Source organism: Ammospiza nelsoni, chromosome 15 (genome assembly GCF_027579445.1).
Source record: "Ammospiza nelsoni isolate bAmmNel1 chromosome 15, bAmmNel1.pri, whole genome shotgun sequence".
NCBI lineage: Eukaryota > Metazoa > Chordata > Aves > Passeriformes > Passerellidae > Ammospiza > Ammospiza nelsoni.
The window spans coordinates 12008876-12028665 of record NC_080647.1 but is presented as its reverse complement, the minus strand read 5'-3'; the positions used below and the strand labels follow the sequence as shown (position 1 = coordinate 12028665).

Genomic DNA, 19790 nt, shown 5'->3' with positions numbered 1-19790 from the left:
GCACCCACAGCAGCTGGGGCAGCAGCACGGGGCTGGTGGAGGAGAGGAGGGGATGTGGCTGTGGCTGGGTATTGGAATACAAGATGCATGCTAGGTTTTGATAGCAGGCTGCTTTTGTCATTTCACAGAATTAAATGTCTGAATGTACCCACTCTTTCGCAGGAGCTCTGCAACGTTGAAGAGCCGTGTGAAGAATTTACGTCGAGGCATAGTTTAGAATGGAAGTTTTTATTCTTGGACCACAGGTAAGAGATTTGGGTTTAGTCACTGAAAAATAAATAAACTGTAGCTTAAAAATAGAAAAATTTGTATACCTGTTGCCTGAGATCCCAAATGGAATAGTTCTAATTACATGCAACTTAGTGAGTAGCAGTACTCTGAGCTTACCTATTAGGCATCCTTAAATGCTTCACTATTTTCCATATTTTAGGCAAGTAAGAAACCATGGAAAATGTCTAGAATGTCTAGAAAAATCCTAACCAAGATAATGTTATTGAAAGTGAGAGTGTGGGTCCCATTATGTTCCCCATATTGGTTTAGCTCCTCTGTTCTACAATTACAGCTTCCAGGAATCCTTCTAAATCTTTTGCTGTGTCAATAAGCTTTTGACTTTTCAGCTTGAGAAAGGATAGAATTTCTAAAACCAAAATAAAAAACAGTGGATTTTATTATTTAATTGTAGATTAGTTTTTGACAATGCAATATGGTGGGCTAGAATTCAGCTTGGTGAATGAAACAGACTGGAACCAGTTTATTAAGCTGCTTAATTTAGGATTAATTTTCTTCAAAAGAAGCTGGTGGGTTTTATTCACTCTCTCACTTCTCTGTATTTGACATATGTGCATAAGCACATTGTAAAATCCTACCCTCTTCATTATCCCTCCCCTTGTGAGCTGTGCAAAGTAAAAACAGAAGACTAGTAAATAAGGCTGTAAGGGAAAAAATATTGGTGAGGAAAAAAATCTAAATACCATCTCCACATTTAGAGCAAGAAAGAGAGAGAGCAAATAAAAATGAGTAATAACTTTCATTTCTATAGAACAGAAGGTGTGTGCCTCACATCATGCCTTGATGCATGGAGGAACTGACCCTGTGACACCCCTACAGCTGATTGTGTGTGGTTTGGGACAGTCAGATAATTATTAATTCAGAGGAGATCTTGCTGGGGTGGCTTTGTTAGACTTTCATCGGCCTGTCTGATAATGCACATTTTTAGAATCAGCTGATTGATGTTAAGATTTGTAAAGGAGCCCTAAGCCCCTCACGTCACTGATGAAGTGAGCTGCTTCTCCTCAGGGCTGTGTCCCTGCAGCTCCTGTGAAAGAGCTGAGTAGGAGCTGCTTTGAAACTTGTCAAAGAGCCTTTTGATGAATGTGGGTTATGACTCAGAGAGGAATCTCTGTGCTGGGTGCTTGCAGATGCTCCAGTCCCTCTGATATCCCCAGAGAGGAGGCCATTGCTGCTGAGAGGAAATTAGGATGATGCAGATGCTGAGGCAGAGTTTGTGACAGATCCAGATGCAAGCAGTGAGCTCAGACCCAAGAATGAGAGGAGATCGTGGGAGTTGTCTCATTTAATCACTGATTCCAAGCTCCCTCCAGTACAATCTGCAGGACACTGAAATGTTGCTGTTTCTTGCTGATTTGCATCAGCACAGGCTGCCTGGCACTGAGGTGTGCCATCAGCAGGGCAGAGGGTACCCAGCAGCAGCTGGAATCAGGACCTTTACTGTCATGATCACAATTCAAATCAAAGACAGATGCAATAAAAACATTCCATAGATGTGGATAAACATGAGAAAGATAGGAAAAACCTGTATTCTGGGTCTCTATGTAAATATGTGTAGAGGAAGACAAACCCATCAACTTTGATAATGATTTGTTTCTCTTCTGCACTGTGGTACTGTTGTTATTTTCCCTTCATTTATTAAAACACTGCACCCAAAAGACTCTCTAAAGACTGTGAATTCCCATTGCACAGCAAGCTGCAGATCTCAGGACTGGAACTTGGGCTAACAAGACACTTTTAAATTGCTCCACAAGGCATCTCCCTGTTAAATGACAGATGAGGAGCATTTTGTGGTTTCTTTCTTTTATGAGGAGCTCTGGTGATATTCAGGAAAGCATAATAATTTCCTGATCAGCTTAAATGTTTATCTGATGTGCATCTGAAAGACACTATTGTCTTGAATATAAGCAGTAGGAGAAACAGTGATGCATTCTGCCAAAGAGATAGCAAGGACACTTTAATAAATACACATATTATCATCATTAACAGAAATCTGGGTCACATGAGGAAAAGGAACAGAGTGCTGTGAAAAGTTACTTAAATAAATGAAGCTGTATTGTGGCAGAGACCACATGTGTGCTCAGCACATTCTGTTCCAGGGGATTTGCTGTCAAGGGGAGGCCTGGCTCTCCCAGCCAAGCCCTTGTGCTGGGATCAGGAGCTCCTGCTCACACCTTGCTCCTCCTGGCACTGCTGTCAGGCACATTGTCCTTCTCCCCCATTCCTTGGTGCCAGGCTGCCACACCTGTGGGGAGGAGGGAGGTTATGGACCTGCCTGGGCTCTCTGTGGCTGAATAAGCAATGCCCACTGTGCCTCTCAAGGGGAGAAATGTGGCACAGCCAAGAGAGAATTTCACACAGTAATAACCAAGAAACTCAGGACTGATCCATCCAAACACACCTGTAATACACTGAAATAGCTTTTTCCTCATAGTCTTCTTCCTCAAGAGCACTCAGCTGAGCAGGAGAGGGGCAGCAGGAGAGGCAGGTTTGATAGGGACCATCACCTCCATTCTGCCCCATTTTGAGTTATTCACCATTTTGCCCAAACTGAACTTGGCAGGTGAGCACTGCCAGCACATCCTGCAGCCACATCAGCACAGGTCCTGCCCCACTGAGTGCTTGAGTTGGTGCAGACAGGGTTGGACCTGAGCTCTGGGAGATGGAGAGTGACAGTCTGGTACAGGGAGCAGAGACAAAACCAGTGGTTTTCTCCCCACATTTCAGTGTTGTTTCATAATCATAAGCTGTCAGGCTGTGTTAGGATGCCTGCTTTTAAAAAAAAAAAATCTCATGTTTTGCCTAGAAAAAGGAAAATCTAGAATTGATAGCAGAATAGTGAGGTCAGTCATTGCAATGTGCCTATCTAAATACTTCATCAATTCAACCAAAGCACAAACAGCCCTCAATCAGCCCCATGCCCATGGCTATCTGCACTACCAGCACAGAGAGTTTTGGTGGCTGTAGTTTCCCAAGCTTTTCCAGGGGAGCAATTACTTTTTCCCAAGCTGCAGCTTCCCACTTATTCTCTCTTCTCCAGTTACTACCCAAATGACACTTACATCCAACCTACTGGATAATTTTACTCTGGCTCCAAGTTGTTGTGTGCAGGATCAGCCATAGCATTTCTCAAGCTGTGTCTCACAAGCATCCTTAATGAATTGAGTCACTCACATATGTACATGCCTTTCTCTACACCCACATAATGAATAGGCTGTGGAACAGTAAACACACACCTTTTCATTTTCTCAATTTGTACCTCTCCCTGTCAGTTTTTGGTTTGTATATGAAAATGCACCACTGCCTAGATGAAAACCCACTCCAGATTTCCCTGCCAAGTGAATGATGGTGTTTGTTGCTGCATCACAGCTTATCTGCCAGGATGTCAGAGTCAAGTTTTGTGCTCACTCCCTGCCATTTGCTTCCTTTCTAGGGCTCCACCTATTATAGGATATTTGCCCTTTGAGGTTCTGGGAACGTCAGGGTATGATTACTACCACGCAGATGACCTGGAGCTTCTTGCTAGGTGCCATGAACACTGTAAGTTGCCCTGCCTCTGCAACGTGTCTCTGATCTCCTTTGTCACTTGTGCAAAACCTTTTACTGTCATTGCAAAAGGCTTCTTCAGGAACATGTAGGAACTCTCCCTGTCCATGTCAGACTGTCACAGCTGACACTTACCTGGGAGGTTGGAATCTGCAGAATTCCCTCAGATCAGGAGCTGTTAGTGCAGGTTTCCTAAATTAGCAGATACCTTGTTTGAGCACAGGCTGTCTCAGAGTGAAATGAGATTAGAAGTTGGGAGTCAGAGCTATCCCCCCTCTGCCCTGTGAGTTTTGTTGATTTCTCACGGTTCATGGTCTTGCCATCCCCCTGGGCTCTGGAGTTAACCAGGAGGCTCAGCTCACCAAAACACCTTTTGAGAGCATCATTTGGATCACCTCCCTGTGCAATTAGGTGCTATGAACCTCACTTACTCATTAGCAAAATGCTTCTGGAGGTTCAGAATTATTTTACATAAAAGCACTGAACACAGTTTCCCTGTGGGTGAATATGGCTCATGTTTGGTCAATCTGAAAGGAAAACAACAAAGCACAAAAGTCAAGTTCAGTGAACACCAAAGAAGGTCCATGAAGAAATATTACTTACAGGTTTCTTGTGGGGGACACTGTCTGTCTCTCTGCTATCTCCACTTGAGAGGAGAATGTTTTGTTCAAAGGAAACAAAGGCACCCCAGAGAGGGGAGCAAGCAGGATGCTGTAATTGCTCTGAGATGCAGAGCAGCACGAGGCTGGGACCAAGAAGCCCCACAGCCCACTGGAGAAAAGCTGCAAACCACCCTCATCTCTACCACAGACCCTCTGAGGGATCCAGAAGAGAATGGGGAAGAATACTTGTCTGCATGTCAGGTTTCCCTGCTCCCCTTCCCTGCTGGCTGCCCTGCCCTGCCCAGGTGCCAGGGTTGCCTGGCTGAGCACAGAGAGGAAGCTGTGACAGGAGAGCACAAAATTGTGTCAAATGCAGCAAAGTGAACATTAACAGAGTATTTTAGCTGCTCTCAAGCACAGTTCTTCTTAGTGCTGTTTCTTAAAAGACAATTCAGATTCAAGTGAGAGCCTTTTGGTAATGCATGTGCAGTTTGGTGAAGACACAAACTGTACTGAGAGTGGGTCAGATCATTCAGCAGAGAATCAGTTTGATGATTTAAATTTTACATCTCTATCATCCAGGCATTCCTCTTACCTATTAGAAGAATATTTTCACAACACACCTGTTCTTGTTTTAGTGCACAGGGAAACAAAGTAAAGTGCTGGCAAAGTGACTTAGAGAAGTGCTTCAGGACATGTCTGCCAGGACTAGGAACTGAGGGATCCCCAGCATGTCATGTTAGCCAGAAAATCTCTGCTAAGTGCTTCATCTAAAGCCCATCACTGTTAATGGGCTCGATAAAGAAATCAGTCCTTATATTTTAACAAAATAGAGGTGTGCAGGTGAGTAAAAAACCACTTGGGTTAGTTTGGCTTGCTAGGTTCCTGTTTGTCACATTGGCACTTTGGGCAGACACCTTGCCTACTGTCGAGTGAAATGGGTTTGTTTAAACCATGTTTGTATTTTACTTTGCATTAATTGTGGGTACTTAAGTGAGCATGTTACAGTTTGTACTCCCAGCAGTCTGGAACAATTTGTGTGGTTATTTAATGTGGTTCCCCTCACTATTCTCCAGTTGTATTACAGCACCTGAGATTCTTCTGGACATAGCCTGATAATACATACCAGGTTGGAGTAGGCCACATCTTAGAAGAAAACTCTCAGTTAAAACTCCACAATCTTCTTGTTTTGTGTCATTATTAGTATTCTTACTTCACATCTTCAGTCTTTGAAATGCATTCTCATGTACTTATGAAAGGCAAATAATTTGTTTATTTATGCTTATTTCAGGGAACCCATAAGTTATAAAAATACAGCTAGTTATACCAGTTATAAGAGAAATCTCAAAGTAGCAAAGGGCACTCTTGAAAGTCAGCAGGAGTGACCCCAGACAAGAGCTGAGTACATGGTTATGTATCATTTGTCTTGCTTATAAAGCTCAAGAACCATTTTAGCACTGCCCCAGTCTGGGAGAGGGGTGTGGGACCTTTGCACCATAAAATCCCCTTTTGCTATAAATTGTTTTCTCTTTCTGTTCAACAGTGATGCAGTTTGGAAAAGGCAAATCCTGTTACTATAGGTTCCTGACCAAAGGGCAGCAGTGGATATGGCTGCAGACTCACTACTACATCACCTACCACCAGTGGAACTCCAAGCCTGAGTTCATTGTTTGCACTCATCTGGTAGTTAGGTAAGCACCAAACTGCTCACAGAGTGTTGTGTCTTAGTGTTCAGCCACTGCTTTTTCTAGCTCTGTTTCATGTTAGCCAACATGCTTAGTGTGTTCGTGCTTCTGACACATAAAATGATGTGTAATTCCATGAAACTATTCTGACAAGGAAATTGTGTTCTATTTACTATTTTTTTCCTTTTTTTTTTTTTTCTTTTCCCAAATGAGTCAAAAGCCTGGAAGCCAGCTTTGGCCAAATTTATCAGTGTGTTACATTCCCCTTTTGTCCCTAGTGATGACATGGCCATAGAAAGAATTAAAGCTGTTGGGAATCAGACATATCTTTCTGGGCATGAATGAGATCATATAACTCCTGCAAAACCTTTTGATCAGAGCTTTAAATATTTATGACTTGAAGTTAGCTGGTGGCTTGCTGGCCTTATTCCTCACCCAAATCCAGCCCTGGATCCCCCCCTAGTGGGAAGCTGCTGGTGCTGAGCTCCAGCCCGTGCTGGAAGGCAGTGCATGTGTAGGATGCTCTGTGAATGCACCTTCTGGAGGGGAATCTGCTGGATTACCACCACCATCTCAAAAAAGACTATGTGAAGAGTAAGAATATATTTTCTGAAGGGCTTGAAAAAGTAGTGACACACTGGTTTGCTCTATTAACTTGAATAAACTTATCGCTCGCTGTGTTTTTGTAGTGTCAAGAATCAACTTTTTTTCTAGTCCCCCTCTTTTCCTGTCAAACATCTGGGAGAGCAAACACCAGTAAATGTGAAAAATATGGGTGTGTTGCAATGAGCCAGAGGAAGCCATGAAGATGCTCAGAGGGCTGGAGCACCTCTCCTGTTAGGACAGGAAGAGAGAGCTGGGGTTGTTCAGCCTGGAGAGGAAAAGGCTCCAGAGAGACCTTAGAGCCTCTTCCAGTGCCTAAGTGAGCTCCAAGAGAGCTGGAGAAGGAGTGATGGAGTTGTAGAACAAGGGGGAATGGCTTTGAACTGTCAGGGATAGGTTTAGATTAGATCTTAGGCAGAAATCCTTCCCTGTGGGAATGGTGAGGCACTGGAAGCCCAGAGAAGCTGTGGCTGCCCCATCCCTGGAAGCATTCAAGGCCAGGTTGGCTGGGCCCTGAACAGCCTGGGCTAGTGGAAGGTGCTCTGCCCACAGGTGAGGGCTTGGAACCAGATAATTTTTAAGGTCCCTTTCAACCCAAATTCTTTTGATTCTGATTCTGTGATCTGTGGTATAAACTACATATGAAGTGCTAACATAAGCAAATATTACACAGAGAGATTACTTCTCAGTTGTCTTACTTCTGCCATCCTTCAGGGAATTCAGCTTCACTTTAAGGGCTGAATTTATTGTGCATGAACTTGTTTCTTCTTTCTGCTTCCAGTGCCTCTTAAACCTAATGATGTAGTCCTAAATAGGTTTTGAAGTTCAATTCTGTCTCAGATAGTTAAGGCTTAAAATATGTTACTGAAGCACACAAGTTAAAATGTTCTTTCAGGAAAATTCATTACCACAATGATGTAAGTGAGGTCGGTTCAGCAGCTTCTCTTGCCTCCCACAAAGGTTGCAGCTCATTAATATTTCATCACCCTAAAGTCTGGCACCTCTCAGTGCCCACGATGCATGAGCACTCAGAGAGTCTTTGAAACATCCTCTCCAATTTATCCCAGTGGTGAATCATGGGGCATTTGTTACTGTAAATATTTCATTATTTCAGAGGGAAAAAAGTAAGGAAAGAAAATATATAGTTCCAGAGGCACCTTGTAGGGGTTCCTGCAATTCACATTGCACTTGTGTAGCTGCCTGTTTGTATTTGGAGCTTCCACTGGAGTGCAGGATGTTGACTCTGATGCATGCACAGTTCTGTGCACCCTGAGAAGGCGGAACCTGCCCAAGGCACTGTCATAGGGATCACTGAAATACCATACAAAAAAAAGGATGCTTGTTCATCATCATCAGGTTAGAAAATGAATGTACACTTGTTGGCATAGGATACCTGCGCAGAAGCTGTAAAATAATTTTTTGTTGGTTTTTTGGGGGGTTTGTTTTTTGGTTTTTTTGGTTTTTTATTTTCGGTTTTCTTTTAGTTATGCAGAGGTTCGGGCTGAGAGAAGACGAGATCTTGGCCTTGAAGAGTCATCAATTGAACTGGCATCCTCTTCTCTAAAGGTACCACGTTCCTTCACAGCTGAGTGAGCAGATGTTTAAACCAAACTGAGTCATAGCTTACCAGTCTGAGGGAAATATCTGTTCCTCTCCATTTTCTTTGCTCCCATCTCATTCCAAGCCTTGAACTGGGTCATGATTCAGGCAGGCCCTAAGAAGCTTTCTGGTGCCTGGCTCCATGTTGGTTTAGGACAGGCTGGATAAGCTTTGAACTGCCTGATTTAGTGGAAGATGTCCCTGCCCACGGCAGGAGGATTGGAGCTAGATGGTCTGTAACACCAAGCATTCTCTGATTCCACAATAGCTGTGAATTCAGCAGTTGCATTCTCTGTTCTGATCCCTGTAATCTTTCTGAGACCAGGACACAAACCTCAGCTCAGAAGCAGAGAAGTAGAGCTGGAGCTGGAGGCCAGATTGCTGGACCTGTCACCCTTAGCAAGGCACAGAGGATCCCAGGGTAGGGCAGTACCACAGGGTACCTCTATTGCTTGTACCAGCTCATCACTGATACTCAGATGAAGATGGGAAGGCAAGGGAAAACACTTACCTAGATTTCAGTTCAGTTGCTGGATCACATCGAGTGATTGTGACCTATAACTTCCATGAGCAATAATTTCCATGGCTTGAGTCAGGGTCATTTTAACTACTTTTAAGTTTCTCCTCTTGGTAGTTTACAAATAAGATCAGCAAAGTAATTTCAAGTGGGCTGTTGTGCAGCTGTTCATTCCATCAGCCTCAGACATTACTTTATGGGAGCTCAGGCTGTTCCCTTCTGCTGCCCAGGGAGCAGTGAGTGGGATTGCAGCTCTCAGCACTGCCCAGTGCCTGTCCCCCTCAGGAGACATTTGCTGTAGGTCCCCCTGGGGCTCTAGCTGTTGCCTGTCCCTTTCCAGTTATCTCTCTCCATCTCTTCCATGGACAAAACCATTCCCCAGGTAGCACCTCCTGCCAGCATTGTTCATTCCCCCTGCCAGCACCCCCAGTGCACCGCAGCCAGCCAGCTGTGACATCCCTGAAGAGATCGGGGAGAAAGAGGCTGACAAAAGCAATTTCCCGTTGCCCAGGGCTCTGTGGGCAGGGTTGAAAGAGCTGGCACAGCAGAGTTCAGGCCATGGGCAGCAATGACAGTGTGCAGCAATCCTCCAGTGCTGCTGGCTGCCATCGGGTGGGTGCCCGCGGGCTTTGGGGTGAGCGCAGCGGGGCAGGGGAGCAGGGCTTGCTGATGTGTGTACGCAGGTGCTGGGTTTGTCTGCAGACAAGGGCTCCAGGAGGCAGAGGTCCCTTCCAGGGCCATTTCCTGCTGCTGAGGGTCTCACCGTTGTGCTTCGCTCCCGCAGAGCCACAGCAGCTACCTGGAGGTGGGGCAGTGCGGCAGCAGCCAGGACGCCAGCCGGGAGGGAGTGTCGCTGTCCTCGCACAGCTCCCGGCGCTCCTCGCACACCACCCTGTCCGACTCCACCTGTACGTGCCGGGGCAGCCCCGCTGGGGGGCATGGAGGGAGGAGCAGCCTCCCAAATATTCGGGTTGGGCTGGGAGTGACCAGGTGGCGGTGGGAAGGGGATGCTCAGTGCTGGGAGTGACATAGCGAGTCATGGCAGGTCACAGAGCAGCAACAGAGCCGAGTGTCACAAGTCACAGAGCATCAACAGAGCCACAGCCACCTGCCCTGTCATCTCCTCCCCCTTGCCCACCCCCTGTGTGAGAGCCATTTCCCCGGGCTTGTCACCAGCCGAGGGTCACGGCTTTTGCTGTGCTTCCCCAGAAGGGGACTCGCTGGCTTGATTGAACCAAGCTCACTGACAAAAATTTTATGTCGGGATAGTATCATTTTATTATGGGGTCTCTCCTCTGAAATCCCTGCAGAAGGAGCACAGAAGGATGCCTGCCTTGCTGGCAGCTTCATCCCAGCTCCCATCAGTGCCCTCCTTGCCCTGGGCGAGGCTGCAAGATTACTGCAGTGCTCTGTGTGGGGGAGGAAACTCAGGGGACTTTTCTTGCTGTGGGGAGGGGGATCTCATCTGGATACGCCGTGGAGGGCAGGCTGAATAGGGGGTTAGCATCAAGAGAGGAGCCAGAGGGACCACAGAGGGGCAGAGAATAGGGGGAATCAGGAGGGAACCCAGCAAGTGAGGTGGGGAGCCAGAGGGACCAGAGAGGCGCAGGTTGAGGACCCACTCTGGCGCTGTTTGGGCCAGTGCCCATCTGCACAGGTGGATCTCGGGCTCAGCCGGGTGCCCAGGCAGGCCGTGCCGTGTCTCAGTGAGTGTCTCTCCCGCAGCCACATCGTCCATGCGGCGCACGGACACCAGCACCCCCACGCGGCCCGGGGCTCCGGGGGACAAGGCGGCGCTGCGGCTGGCAGCGCCCGGCGGCGCCCAGGTCAGTGCTGAGCCCGCTGGGGCTGCAGGGAATGGGCACAGCCAGCACTGATCCCACCCTCAGAGAGGCTGCGTCCCACACTCTGGGTGTTCCTGGGGAGGGCCACTGGCTGGCAGAGCCGTGGAGAGACACCAGAGGCTCCTCTGCTGCCTTCTTTCAGCATTCGGTTTGCTCCTCCAGGCTAAATCCCTTTTCACACCACCAACACTCCTCTCTTGGGGTTTGTACACGTGAGGTGGCCTTTATCCAAAATGGGTGCTGACACCAAGGACTTGAAATTATCAGGGGCATGCAGGAACCTGATTTCTCCCTTTAGACTTATCCTCAGATCTCCAACCTCAGTTGTCCAGTTCCCTGCACTTGCTCATCCCTGGTATGAGCTGTTAAAGCACCAGCTCTGCACTAGAGGTGCTATGGACCTACAGTAAGGCACAGTTTTCATTTCCAGGCCATAGCCACTCCTCAGCACCTCTCTCAGCCCCCCGTAGCTCAGCTGGCAGTGCCCTCCCAGCACCCTGTGATGTGCTTTGGTTTTGTTCAGAGCACTGCTGTGTCCTGTCAGCAGGGCAGCCCAAGTGCCTTTGGTTCATTGCCCCCACGTCCTTGCTGGCTCATCCCAGAGTGGTGACAAGGTTTCTGTGCCCTTTCTGTTGCTGAGATTTACCTGCAACAACCTTATGGCAACCACTTATTTCAGAGAGCAGACAGAGCAGATGGGACACCCAAGGAAATAGCATAGGAGAAGGTTTACACTTGTAAAAAGTGTTGTGGGCTGCTGAAGGCTTCTCCCTAAATCTCTACCAGCTACCTACAGGCTGATACAATGCTGAAGAGGGGATGCCATGGAAGGTTTGAGTTAGGCCAGGAAAAGAAAAGAAAACAAAAACTCCAAGAAAAATGAGTCATAAACCATAATGACAAGGTCTGTCCTTACAGGGCTTTGGTATCAGTGCAGTAAATGTCCAAACTATAAAACAGACTGAAAATGGCCACTGTAGGTGTGAAGGATGGATCCCCAGGTGGAATTGCCGCCCATCTCGGGCCTGGCATCTGCCAAATATCATTATCAGCACAACTGAAAGCCCAGCCAGGAGGTGTGGCAAGGGTCTGGGTGCAGTGTCTGCCCCAAAACACAGCTGGGCCCAAACCAGCAGGATGTTATCCTGAGGGGACGGGAGAGTCCCCTGTATAGACACTTCATCTATGCAGAAATTATAGAGACCAACCCCTGCAGGAGGCACTGTAAGCCAGATGTGCTGTTGCTCTGGAATTACAGTGGCACTTTGGTTAAATGTGCAATTGCCAGTTTTTGTCAGCATCATATTTTTTATGGCTAAAGCTGAAAAGCAGTCATTTTTCTGAATCCAGCATTGCAATGGATGTGAGTAGCAGAGCTGGTCCTACGATGTGGTCCCTTTTCTCTGTTCTCTGCAGCCAGTGTACCATTTCCCCACCCAGCTGGGGATGATGCACCAGCTGAAGGAGCAGCTGGAGGAGAGGACTCGCATCCTGCAGGCTGACATCAAAACACAGCAAGAGGAGCTCCATGTCATCAAGGAGCAGCTCCAGCTCGTGCAGGACTCCAACCTGCAGGTACCTGCTGCCCCTGGCGCCCCCAAACTCACCAAACATTTGCTTTTCCTTTGAGCACACAGAGCAGTAACAAAATTGTCTGTGGCAAAATCTTTTGGGAATGAACTCTTGACAAATTGGTAACTTGGATTTGGATGTGGGAGTGATGTTTCCTGAGAGATGAGTGATGTCAATATCTGGCTGAGTATTGAATCAGTAATTTCTATGATTTAGAAAAAGGCAATCCCAAATTAATCCAAAGTCTCCCATGCACAAAAAAGCTTGGTGGTTCCATGTCTGGTTAGTGCTGCTGGATCCCACCGCCACTCCTGCAAAACACAGCAGGCACAATGGAGCTGCAACATTCCTGGCTCTGAATAAATACTTGACACAAGCTAACATTTGATTTTCTGTTACTCATTTTGCCTGGATTTAGAGACAGTGCTGCTGCTGCAGTGCTGTTCCTGCCAGGCAGCACAGCCAGCAGCTCCTGTGCCTCTCTCCCCGCAGATGCTGATGCAGCAGCCGATCCCCGTCATCCTCAACGCCGCCGTGCAGCAGCCCGGCCCCCGGCGGCCCCAGGGCGCGCCCCGGCACAGCACCGCCAAGAAGGCACAGCAGCCAGCCCTGCCCGGGACAAAGCAGCACTGCAGCCCCCAGCTGCTGTCACCGCAGCCATTCCTCAGGGACCCCTGTGGCACTGCCCCCCAGGTCACCGCCTGCTCCATCCTCCTCATCTGCTTCTCCGGCTCCTGAATGCTTGTCTGCCATGGCCCCGTGGTCCCTGCCATGGTGCATCCCCTCTGTGCTGGCTGTACTGAGGAGTTTGTGTCAGGACTCACTTGTGAACACTTGTGAACAAGTGTCTCCTGACACAAATGGCATTCAACTATAAAAATAAAAACCAGGTAGCCAAAAAGCATTTAAACCCCAGACAGTGCTGGAGCTCTCCTGGTGCCCGGGGAGGATGTGAATGGGAGGTCTGGGCTCTCATCAACACCGTGCTTGTTATTCATGGCCAGTGAGAGTTGTGGTTTCATAGCACAGGAGTAGGTGTCATTTTAAAAGATTACTTTTGCTCTGCCTGAGGAGTCTTGGAAGGCAGCTTTGAAAGAACAATTTTGTCACCACTAGACCTAAATCCACTATTAAGATGGGAAAGACTTGAGTTGTTCAAAAACAAAAAAGCCAACACTGCTGCTTTAAAGGACCCACAAGATACTTTCCTTGGAGACTTCAGATTTGCACTTCCCCTCTTAAGCTGTTCTCTTCCTCCTCAAGCCTTTTGTGCCCTTACCCTTGTACTCTAATTTCTCAAAAGACTGTCTGGGGATGCCAGGGACAATAAATGCTAAGGGGTTGGTGGTCTTGAATAGATATACTGTTCCTACTACAGTTCAGGGACAATATCCTATTGTTCCTTCTCCTTTTCCCACCTGCCCACTGTGAGTGGTTATTTTATCCTTCCATTAGGGAGCTTTAAAACTTACATGGGTACCTCTGTCTTCATTCCAGGTACAGCAGCAGAAGCAGCAGCACCCCATGAGAGGAAGCCAAGGCCAGCAAACGTGTGTGCCAGGGCAGGGCAGCATCCCAGTGCCCTTCTACAACAGCCCCATGGTGTTCTCCCAGGCTCACCCCATCGCCGTGGCTGCACAGGTGCCCACTGACAGCACTGAGAGGCAAACACCAGCTGAGTACAGCCAGGACAGGAGCCTCAGGTACCAGAGCCCTGCTGGACCATCCTGGGGCAGTGACAGGAGCAGCAGCAAGGAGGGCAGGCGTGGCTGGGCTCAGGGCTTGGGATGCCACAGCCAGAGTGAGGATGTTCCCTCTGTGGGGTGAGCCCAGTGTGCAGGCAGGCAGGGTGCTGTGCACATCCTGCTGTATCATCAGGGCTTTAAATCTTCTTCTCACCATATTTCCATAAACTATTGTAACCCTGCCTCTGTCAGTTTAAAGTCAGTCCCCCATGCCCTTGCCAAAGGTCCCTCTCCTGCCTTTTTTAGCCCCTTTACTGGAAGGTGCTGTAAGATGTCCCTGGAGCCTTCTCTTCTCCAGTCTCAACAATCCAAATCTTCTCAGCAAGTACTCACAGGAGAAGTGTGAGGTGATAAGGAGCATCCTATTTCATTAGTTTGTTTTCTGGGTAGTGGTTTCACGGAGGTAGTGGTTTCTAGCCTGATTTCATGGAGGATTTTCAAGGAGTTGTTTCTAGAGACTGACAGGACCTTGGACCCTGGACCTCTCCCTTCCCTGACCATCCTGTTTTCCTTCCACCCCAGGATGCTGTTGGATCAGTCCATCCAAGCCATGATGCCCACAGCCAACAGCAGCTGCCAGCCCGTGCAGAGCAGTGCCAGCAGGCAGCAAGGAAAGTGAGTCTCTGTGGCCCCTGTTTTCCTGCAGTGTCTTAGCAGGACACTTTATGACATTGAAAAAGACATGAAAAAACTTGTACAAACAGTCTCAGTCTGAAGTGAAACAAAAGTTTAGCCAGTTAGGAAAAAATGAGAATATTTTTTAATTACAAAGACCTTTATGATAAATGAAAAATTAAGTATTTTAATTAATTAATTAGTTAATTAAAATGAACTATTTTCTGGCCTTTGCAAAGCATAAAATGCTAGACCAAGACATAGAGAAAATGTACAACCTTAAAAACCTTAATTTTCAGTCCATGCTTTGTGGGCAGAGGGGAATCAGGGATCAGGGGCTGCAAGGTTTGGCCAGCCCTGCTCCAGGCAGGTTCTGCAGCAGCTGGGCCCCCCCCCAGTGCCTGTTCTGAGGGAGGGTCTGGGTGTGTGTTCTCATGCCTGGTTTCCCCCTGTGGCAGGTTTGTTGCAGAGCAGCAGGGCCTGGCTCCCCCAGCAGCACAGGTGCCGCCAGCCACCTGCAGCCCCGCCCGGCCTGCAGCCCCGCCGCCCATCTTCTCCCCGTCCCTCCTTGTCCCACACTCCAGCTTCACCTCCCACCAGCCCAGCACACCCCTGCACCTGCACCAGTGGCCACAGCAGCAGGTTCAGCAGCACCGCCTCTACCTTCAGGTACTGGAGCAGGAGCAGCTTTCTGAGGGATGGGTCGGGATGGGTTGGGCGTTTTGGAAGAAATGGGGCTTATCTGGCTCATCCAACCTGGTCAGGGCCTTTGCACATCCTCTATTCCCATTGTATCTCCACAGAGCCAGGTGCTCAGCCTTTCCAGGCTGACTCTGCACCTGCTCAAGGCCATATTTTCCAAAAAGCTCTGTTATCACATAGCGCACAGAAGAAATACCCAGGTTTTCAAACACAGCTTTTCATGCGGAGGAACTCTGGTGAGAAGCTTGCTGTAGTCATGAAAAATGATAGGAGAGAAGGTCTTTTGGAAACATACCTCCTGCTGTTACATCTCATCAGAGCAAGGTTTTTATCAGCTGCCATCACAGCTTTCTTTTTAAAAAAAGAGCATTTCACAACACACATCTCTGGACTAGGTGATTTTGGTTTTTCAGCACACAGTTTACATCAGTACATGCTGAACTAGTGACACCACCAAGGAAAGGTGTTGTTGGAACTAATAATTCATCAGTAACACACTCTCCAAGCCTTGCCTGGATGGCAGAGGTTAAGTTACAGTCCTCCAGGCAAAGATAGAAAAGAAAGCAAGAGGAGGAGGTTCAGCTGAAAGCAGCCACACAGCAGGACTGAATTTAAAGTGAGAAATGAATCGCTGTTGTCAGGAAATGTGGGCAGGAGCCGTCCCTGCTTTGGGTGAGTCCTCATGGGCTGCATTGCTGTCCTGAGGACCAGCAGTGTGCACAGCAGAATGATGATGCTGGAACAGATAAACAGCTTCAGGGCCACAGTAAACCAGAGTTTGATGACACAGTGCCTTTAACAGGGGTGAAACAGCAAGTCCAGGTCTTTGAGGTACCAGCCATGGGTGGGTACATGGTTACTCTAGGACCTCTTCCTCGGTTGTCTGAAGATCTTTCCAGTGAAAGATTAAAGTTGCACATCCTTCAGATTGTACCTCCAAGTAGCTTCTGGAGGTCTCCATTCCTGCTGGGCTCCCCAGGGGCGTGTTAGGACAGAGCTCTCCAGGCATTGTTGGTTTTGCTGACAGCAGCAGCATCCTGAGGAGCACAGCTCACACCCTCAGGTTCAGGACTTGGTGCACACTCTGGGGCATGAGTCTCAGCATCAGCCCTGCAGCAGAGAGGGACAGCTGGGTGCTGGGGCAGGTCTGACTGCTCAGGTTTGTGTCTCCCAACAGATGCAGGGTCCCGAGCTGGTGCCTGGGGCTCCGACGCAGCGCATTTTCCAGCCGCCCCACGCCCCACAGCAGAACCCCCTGAGCTACTTCCTGCACCCACAGCAGCAGAGCCACCACACACAGGGCCAGCCCTGCAACCTGCCTGACCTGCCCGAGATGCAGCTGCCCTGAGGTCGCTTGTGGGGACAAGGAGCACACAGTGCAGCTGCCGCGCCCGGCGCACGTGGGAGAGCACGGAGCTGTCAGAGCACGGCACCGGAGAGGTCGGGCTCATGGGGAGGTGTGCCTGCAGGGATGGATGGTCTCTGACAGGGGTGCATGGCTGCAGGGGCCTGCTTTGGTGGGATTGCCATGCAGCCAGATGCATGGGATGCATTCCATGATGCTGTTCCAGCAGCAGAGTGTGCCCTGGCCCAGCACCATGGTGCCACTGGGAGTGGTGCCTATTGCTGCAGGGAGGGCAGGTATCGGCATCAGGCCGTCATGGAGCTCGGTTTGCAATGGAAAAAAACCTTTTTCCATTCAGGACTTCAATGCTGAAAGTCACTGTGAATTTAAGCCCAGCATTTGGAGCACATAGACTGTACCAGTCCACAGGACACCATTGGATTTCCGTGTACATAACTCGTTTTGCTGTAGTAGGTCCATTGTGAATTCTTTTTCCTTTTTCTATACCTCAGTCCCGCAGATTTTTTTCCAGGAGTTTGGATAATGCTGCTAATTTACGTAACACCACTTTTGCCTGAATTTCTTACTGTTGTTATACCAGCTCACATCACAGCTAGTTCAATATTTGTCATGTTTTATTTTTGGTTAACAAGTGAAGATAAATTTGTATGGTTTTTACTCCCTGTAGCCAAATATTTTTCAGGTTACAGACAAAGAATCTTTACTCCTTTTTTTTTGTTGTTGTTTCAAGTGATGTAGTTGTAAATGTTTCTATTCATAAAAACAAACAAACTTGCATAGAACAGCATATGACAGCAAACTTTGTGGTTTTGCTAGGTCATATTTCAATTTGGCAAACCCAAAATGTATAATCACAACACACGATGTTACAAGCCCATAGGGTCAGCAATAAATTGTATTTTTGTAAATTGTCACTTTTTAACTGTAAGTTTATATTTATGAATTGAAAAGCCAGTTTATTCCTCAGTGGGTGTATAGTTAAGTGTCCCTACTGTTTGTGTCTTTCCAAAGGAAAACTTTAAAAGTACATTTTTGGAGTGTTAGTAGCTGAGTGCTAACTTTGGGCATTGTTAGAGCCCAAATGTAGATGGGTTTGGCCATTACTATAAACTTTGCAAGGCAGTGAAGGCAGTGGTTAGTTAGGACCAGGGAGCAGAGGACCATTAGGACCAGAGCATTAAAGCTCTAGTTGGCAGACAGAGCAAGGTTTAGAGAGGAGTTAGTTAGTTAGTTCCTAATGTTTAGTTCCTAATGTCTGTTGAAACCAAGTGAAGAATGCTTGGGTTTGCCTTTTTTTTTTTTTTTTTAAATATGGTGTTTTGGGGTTTTTTTTTTGTTTCCTTCTTTTCCTTCTGCATGCCTGTTTCTGGGCCCTTGCAGCACTGCAGCAGTTCCTGGTGTTCCTGGTGTTACTGGTGGGGAAGCTTTTGGCACAAGCAGCTGCCAGTAGCCCTGGTTTTAGAAAAGGGCACAGCAGGGCTCCAGGGGCTGTTCCAGCAGCTCCTCCCGGGCAGGGGATGGGGTTTTGCTGTGCCACATTGCCTGGGGCAGTGGCAGGACAGGCTGCTGGAGCTGGGGTCAGCCAGGAGCTTTCAGGAACGGGTGCAGGGCCCTGGGGTGCTTTGGTGTTTGGCCAGGGCAGAGGTGGATTTGTGAAAAAGCTGTGCCAACCCCTGGCTATTCATGGGTCCCCTCCCTTGGGCAAAAGCAGCTGCATGGTTGGCTTTGACTGGGACACTGAATGCACAGCTCCCAGACACGATGGATCCTGGGTTCAGAGCAGCATAAAGACATTTTTCCCCACATGCAGCGTGCTGGGGAATGTGGCTGCCCACAGGATGGAGGCAATGAGGTGCCCAACAGCCTGTGTCCAATACCAGGGCTCAGCACAGACCCTGCCCACACAGCACATGCAGCCTCTGGGTGCTTGGACACTGAGCCAGCCCCTCCGTTTCAAACCAGGACAAGAAATCGTGGCTACAGCAGAGCCATGGGCCAGGGCCACCTCACTGCTGGTACTGGGATTTGGAACACCTGCCTTTGGGGGGCAATCTGGGGCTGAAATATTATCACCTGGGGCTTCCCTGCTCTGCAGGTTTGTTCTGCATGAAGGGCCAGCACAGAGCCTTCAGGGTAGGAAACGCTTGTTTTTAAAGCACTCTTAGATTTAGGGTCTCCCTTTCCCCATTGTAAGGCAGCTGGGTTGCTCATGAGGATGCAGTAGGAGAGGGTTGTATTTTTGGGAGTTGTTAGTGGGATTTTTTTTCCACCATAGCCTTGGCACATAACATTAGAGGGGAGGCAAACCTAAATCTGTGTTAGGGCTCCAGCACTGCACAGTTTGTGGCTGGCTGGAGGGAAAGGCTGTGGTTTCCCTGGCTTCCCCATTAAACCTGCATCACCCCAGCATCCCCATGGCTGCTCTGCAGTGTCCCAGCACCACACAGCCCAGCCATGGCAGGTGGCACTCACAGACATCTCAGAGGTGGTGGTGGATGGGGTCAGGGCCTTGAGGGGTGTATTTTTTAACAGGGCTTGGTAGGGAGGAAGCTGAGGCAGAGCAGTTTTCTGGCATTGCTGTGGCATTGACAGCGAGTCCTAAAAATAAATAGGGTTGGGAAGGGGTTCTGAGGGAGGTGGGGGTGGTGGGTGTGCCAGATGGGGCACAGCCCTGCTGATGGCAGCCCTGGGCTGCCGGGACACAGGGCTGCCATCAGCCCCTGCTCACAGCTCCCAGCCAGGAGCACAGGAGCTTGGTGAGGATGTTTACATGTTAGACCAGCCTTGCTAAAAGCAGAGACCTAAAAATGCACTTTATCACGTGCCCCCTTATTCTCAAAGCCCCCCCAGCCACTGGCCTCGCTGCTGGTGGGTGGGGGCTGCACAGTCCCAGGCACTGCCTCAAAGCAGGGCCTTGTTTTCTCAACATGTTCCAAAGGACAAAATCCCACCGACCCTTTCTGGGGCTTGCTTGGTCTTTGCTCAGTCTGCCTCCAGCCAAGGGCAAGGCTGAGTCAGGGCCAGGGGGGTTTTGCCTTATATTGTCACTCTCAAAAAAACAGATGGATAAAAGATGTCTTTATTCAGGTTGATTTGTATTTGTTTA

At 48.4% G+C, this 19790-nt stretch overlaps 1 protein-coding gene across 1 annotated transcript in view; it reads left to right on the top strand.

The window, feature by feature from the left end:
• PASD1 (PAS domain containing repressor 1) overlaps positions 1–17975 on the top strand; it is a 50368-nt gene extending 32393 nt beyond the window's left edge. Inside the window, exons 10-21 of the mRNA XM_059482913.1 lie at positions 163–245; positions 3722–3828; positions 5980–6127; positions 8209–8290; positions 9625–9748; positions 10566–10666; positions 12101–12259; positions 12749–12949; positions 13754–13959; positions 14524–14616; positions 15075–15285; positions 16496–17975. Coding sequence (XP_059338896.1) covers positions 163–245; positions 3722–3828; positions 5980–6127; positions 8209–8290; positions 9625–9748; positions 10566–10666; positions 12101–12259; positions 12749–12949; positions 13754–13959; positions 14524–14616; positions 15075–15285; positions 16496–16666 — 1686 coding nt within the window. The 3' untranslated portion in view covers positions 16667–17975. The remainder of the gene's footprint in view (positions 1–162; positions 246–3721; positions 3829–5979; positions 6128–8208; positions 8291–9624; positions 9749–10565; positions 10667–12100; positions 12260–12748; positions 12950–13753; positions 13960–14523; positions 14617–15074; positions 15286–16495) is intronic.
• Positions 17976–19790: the final 1815 nt, after the last annotated feature.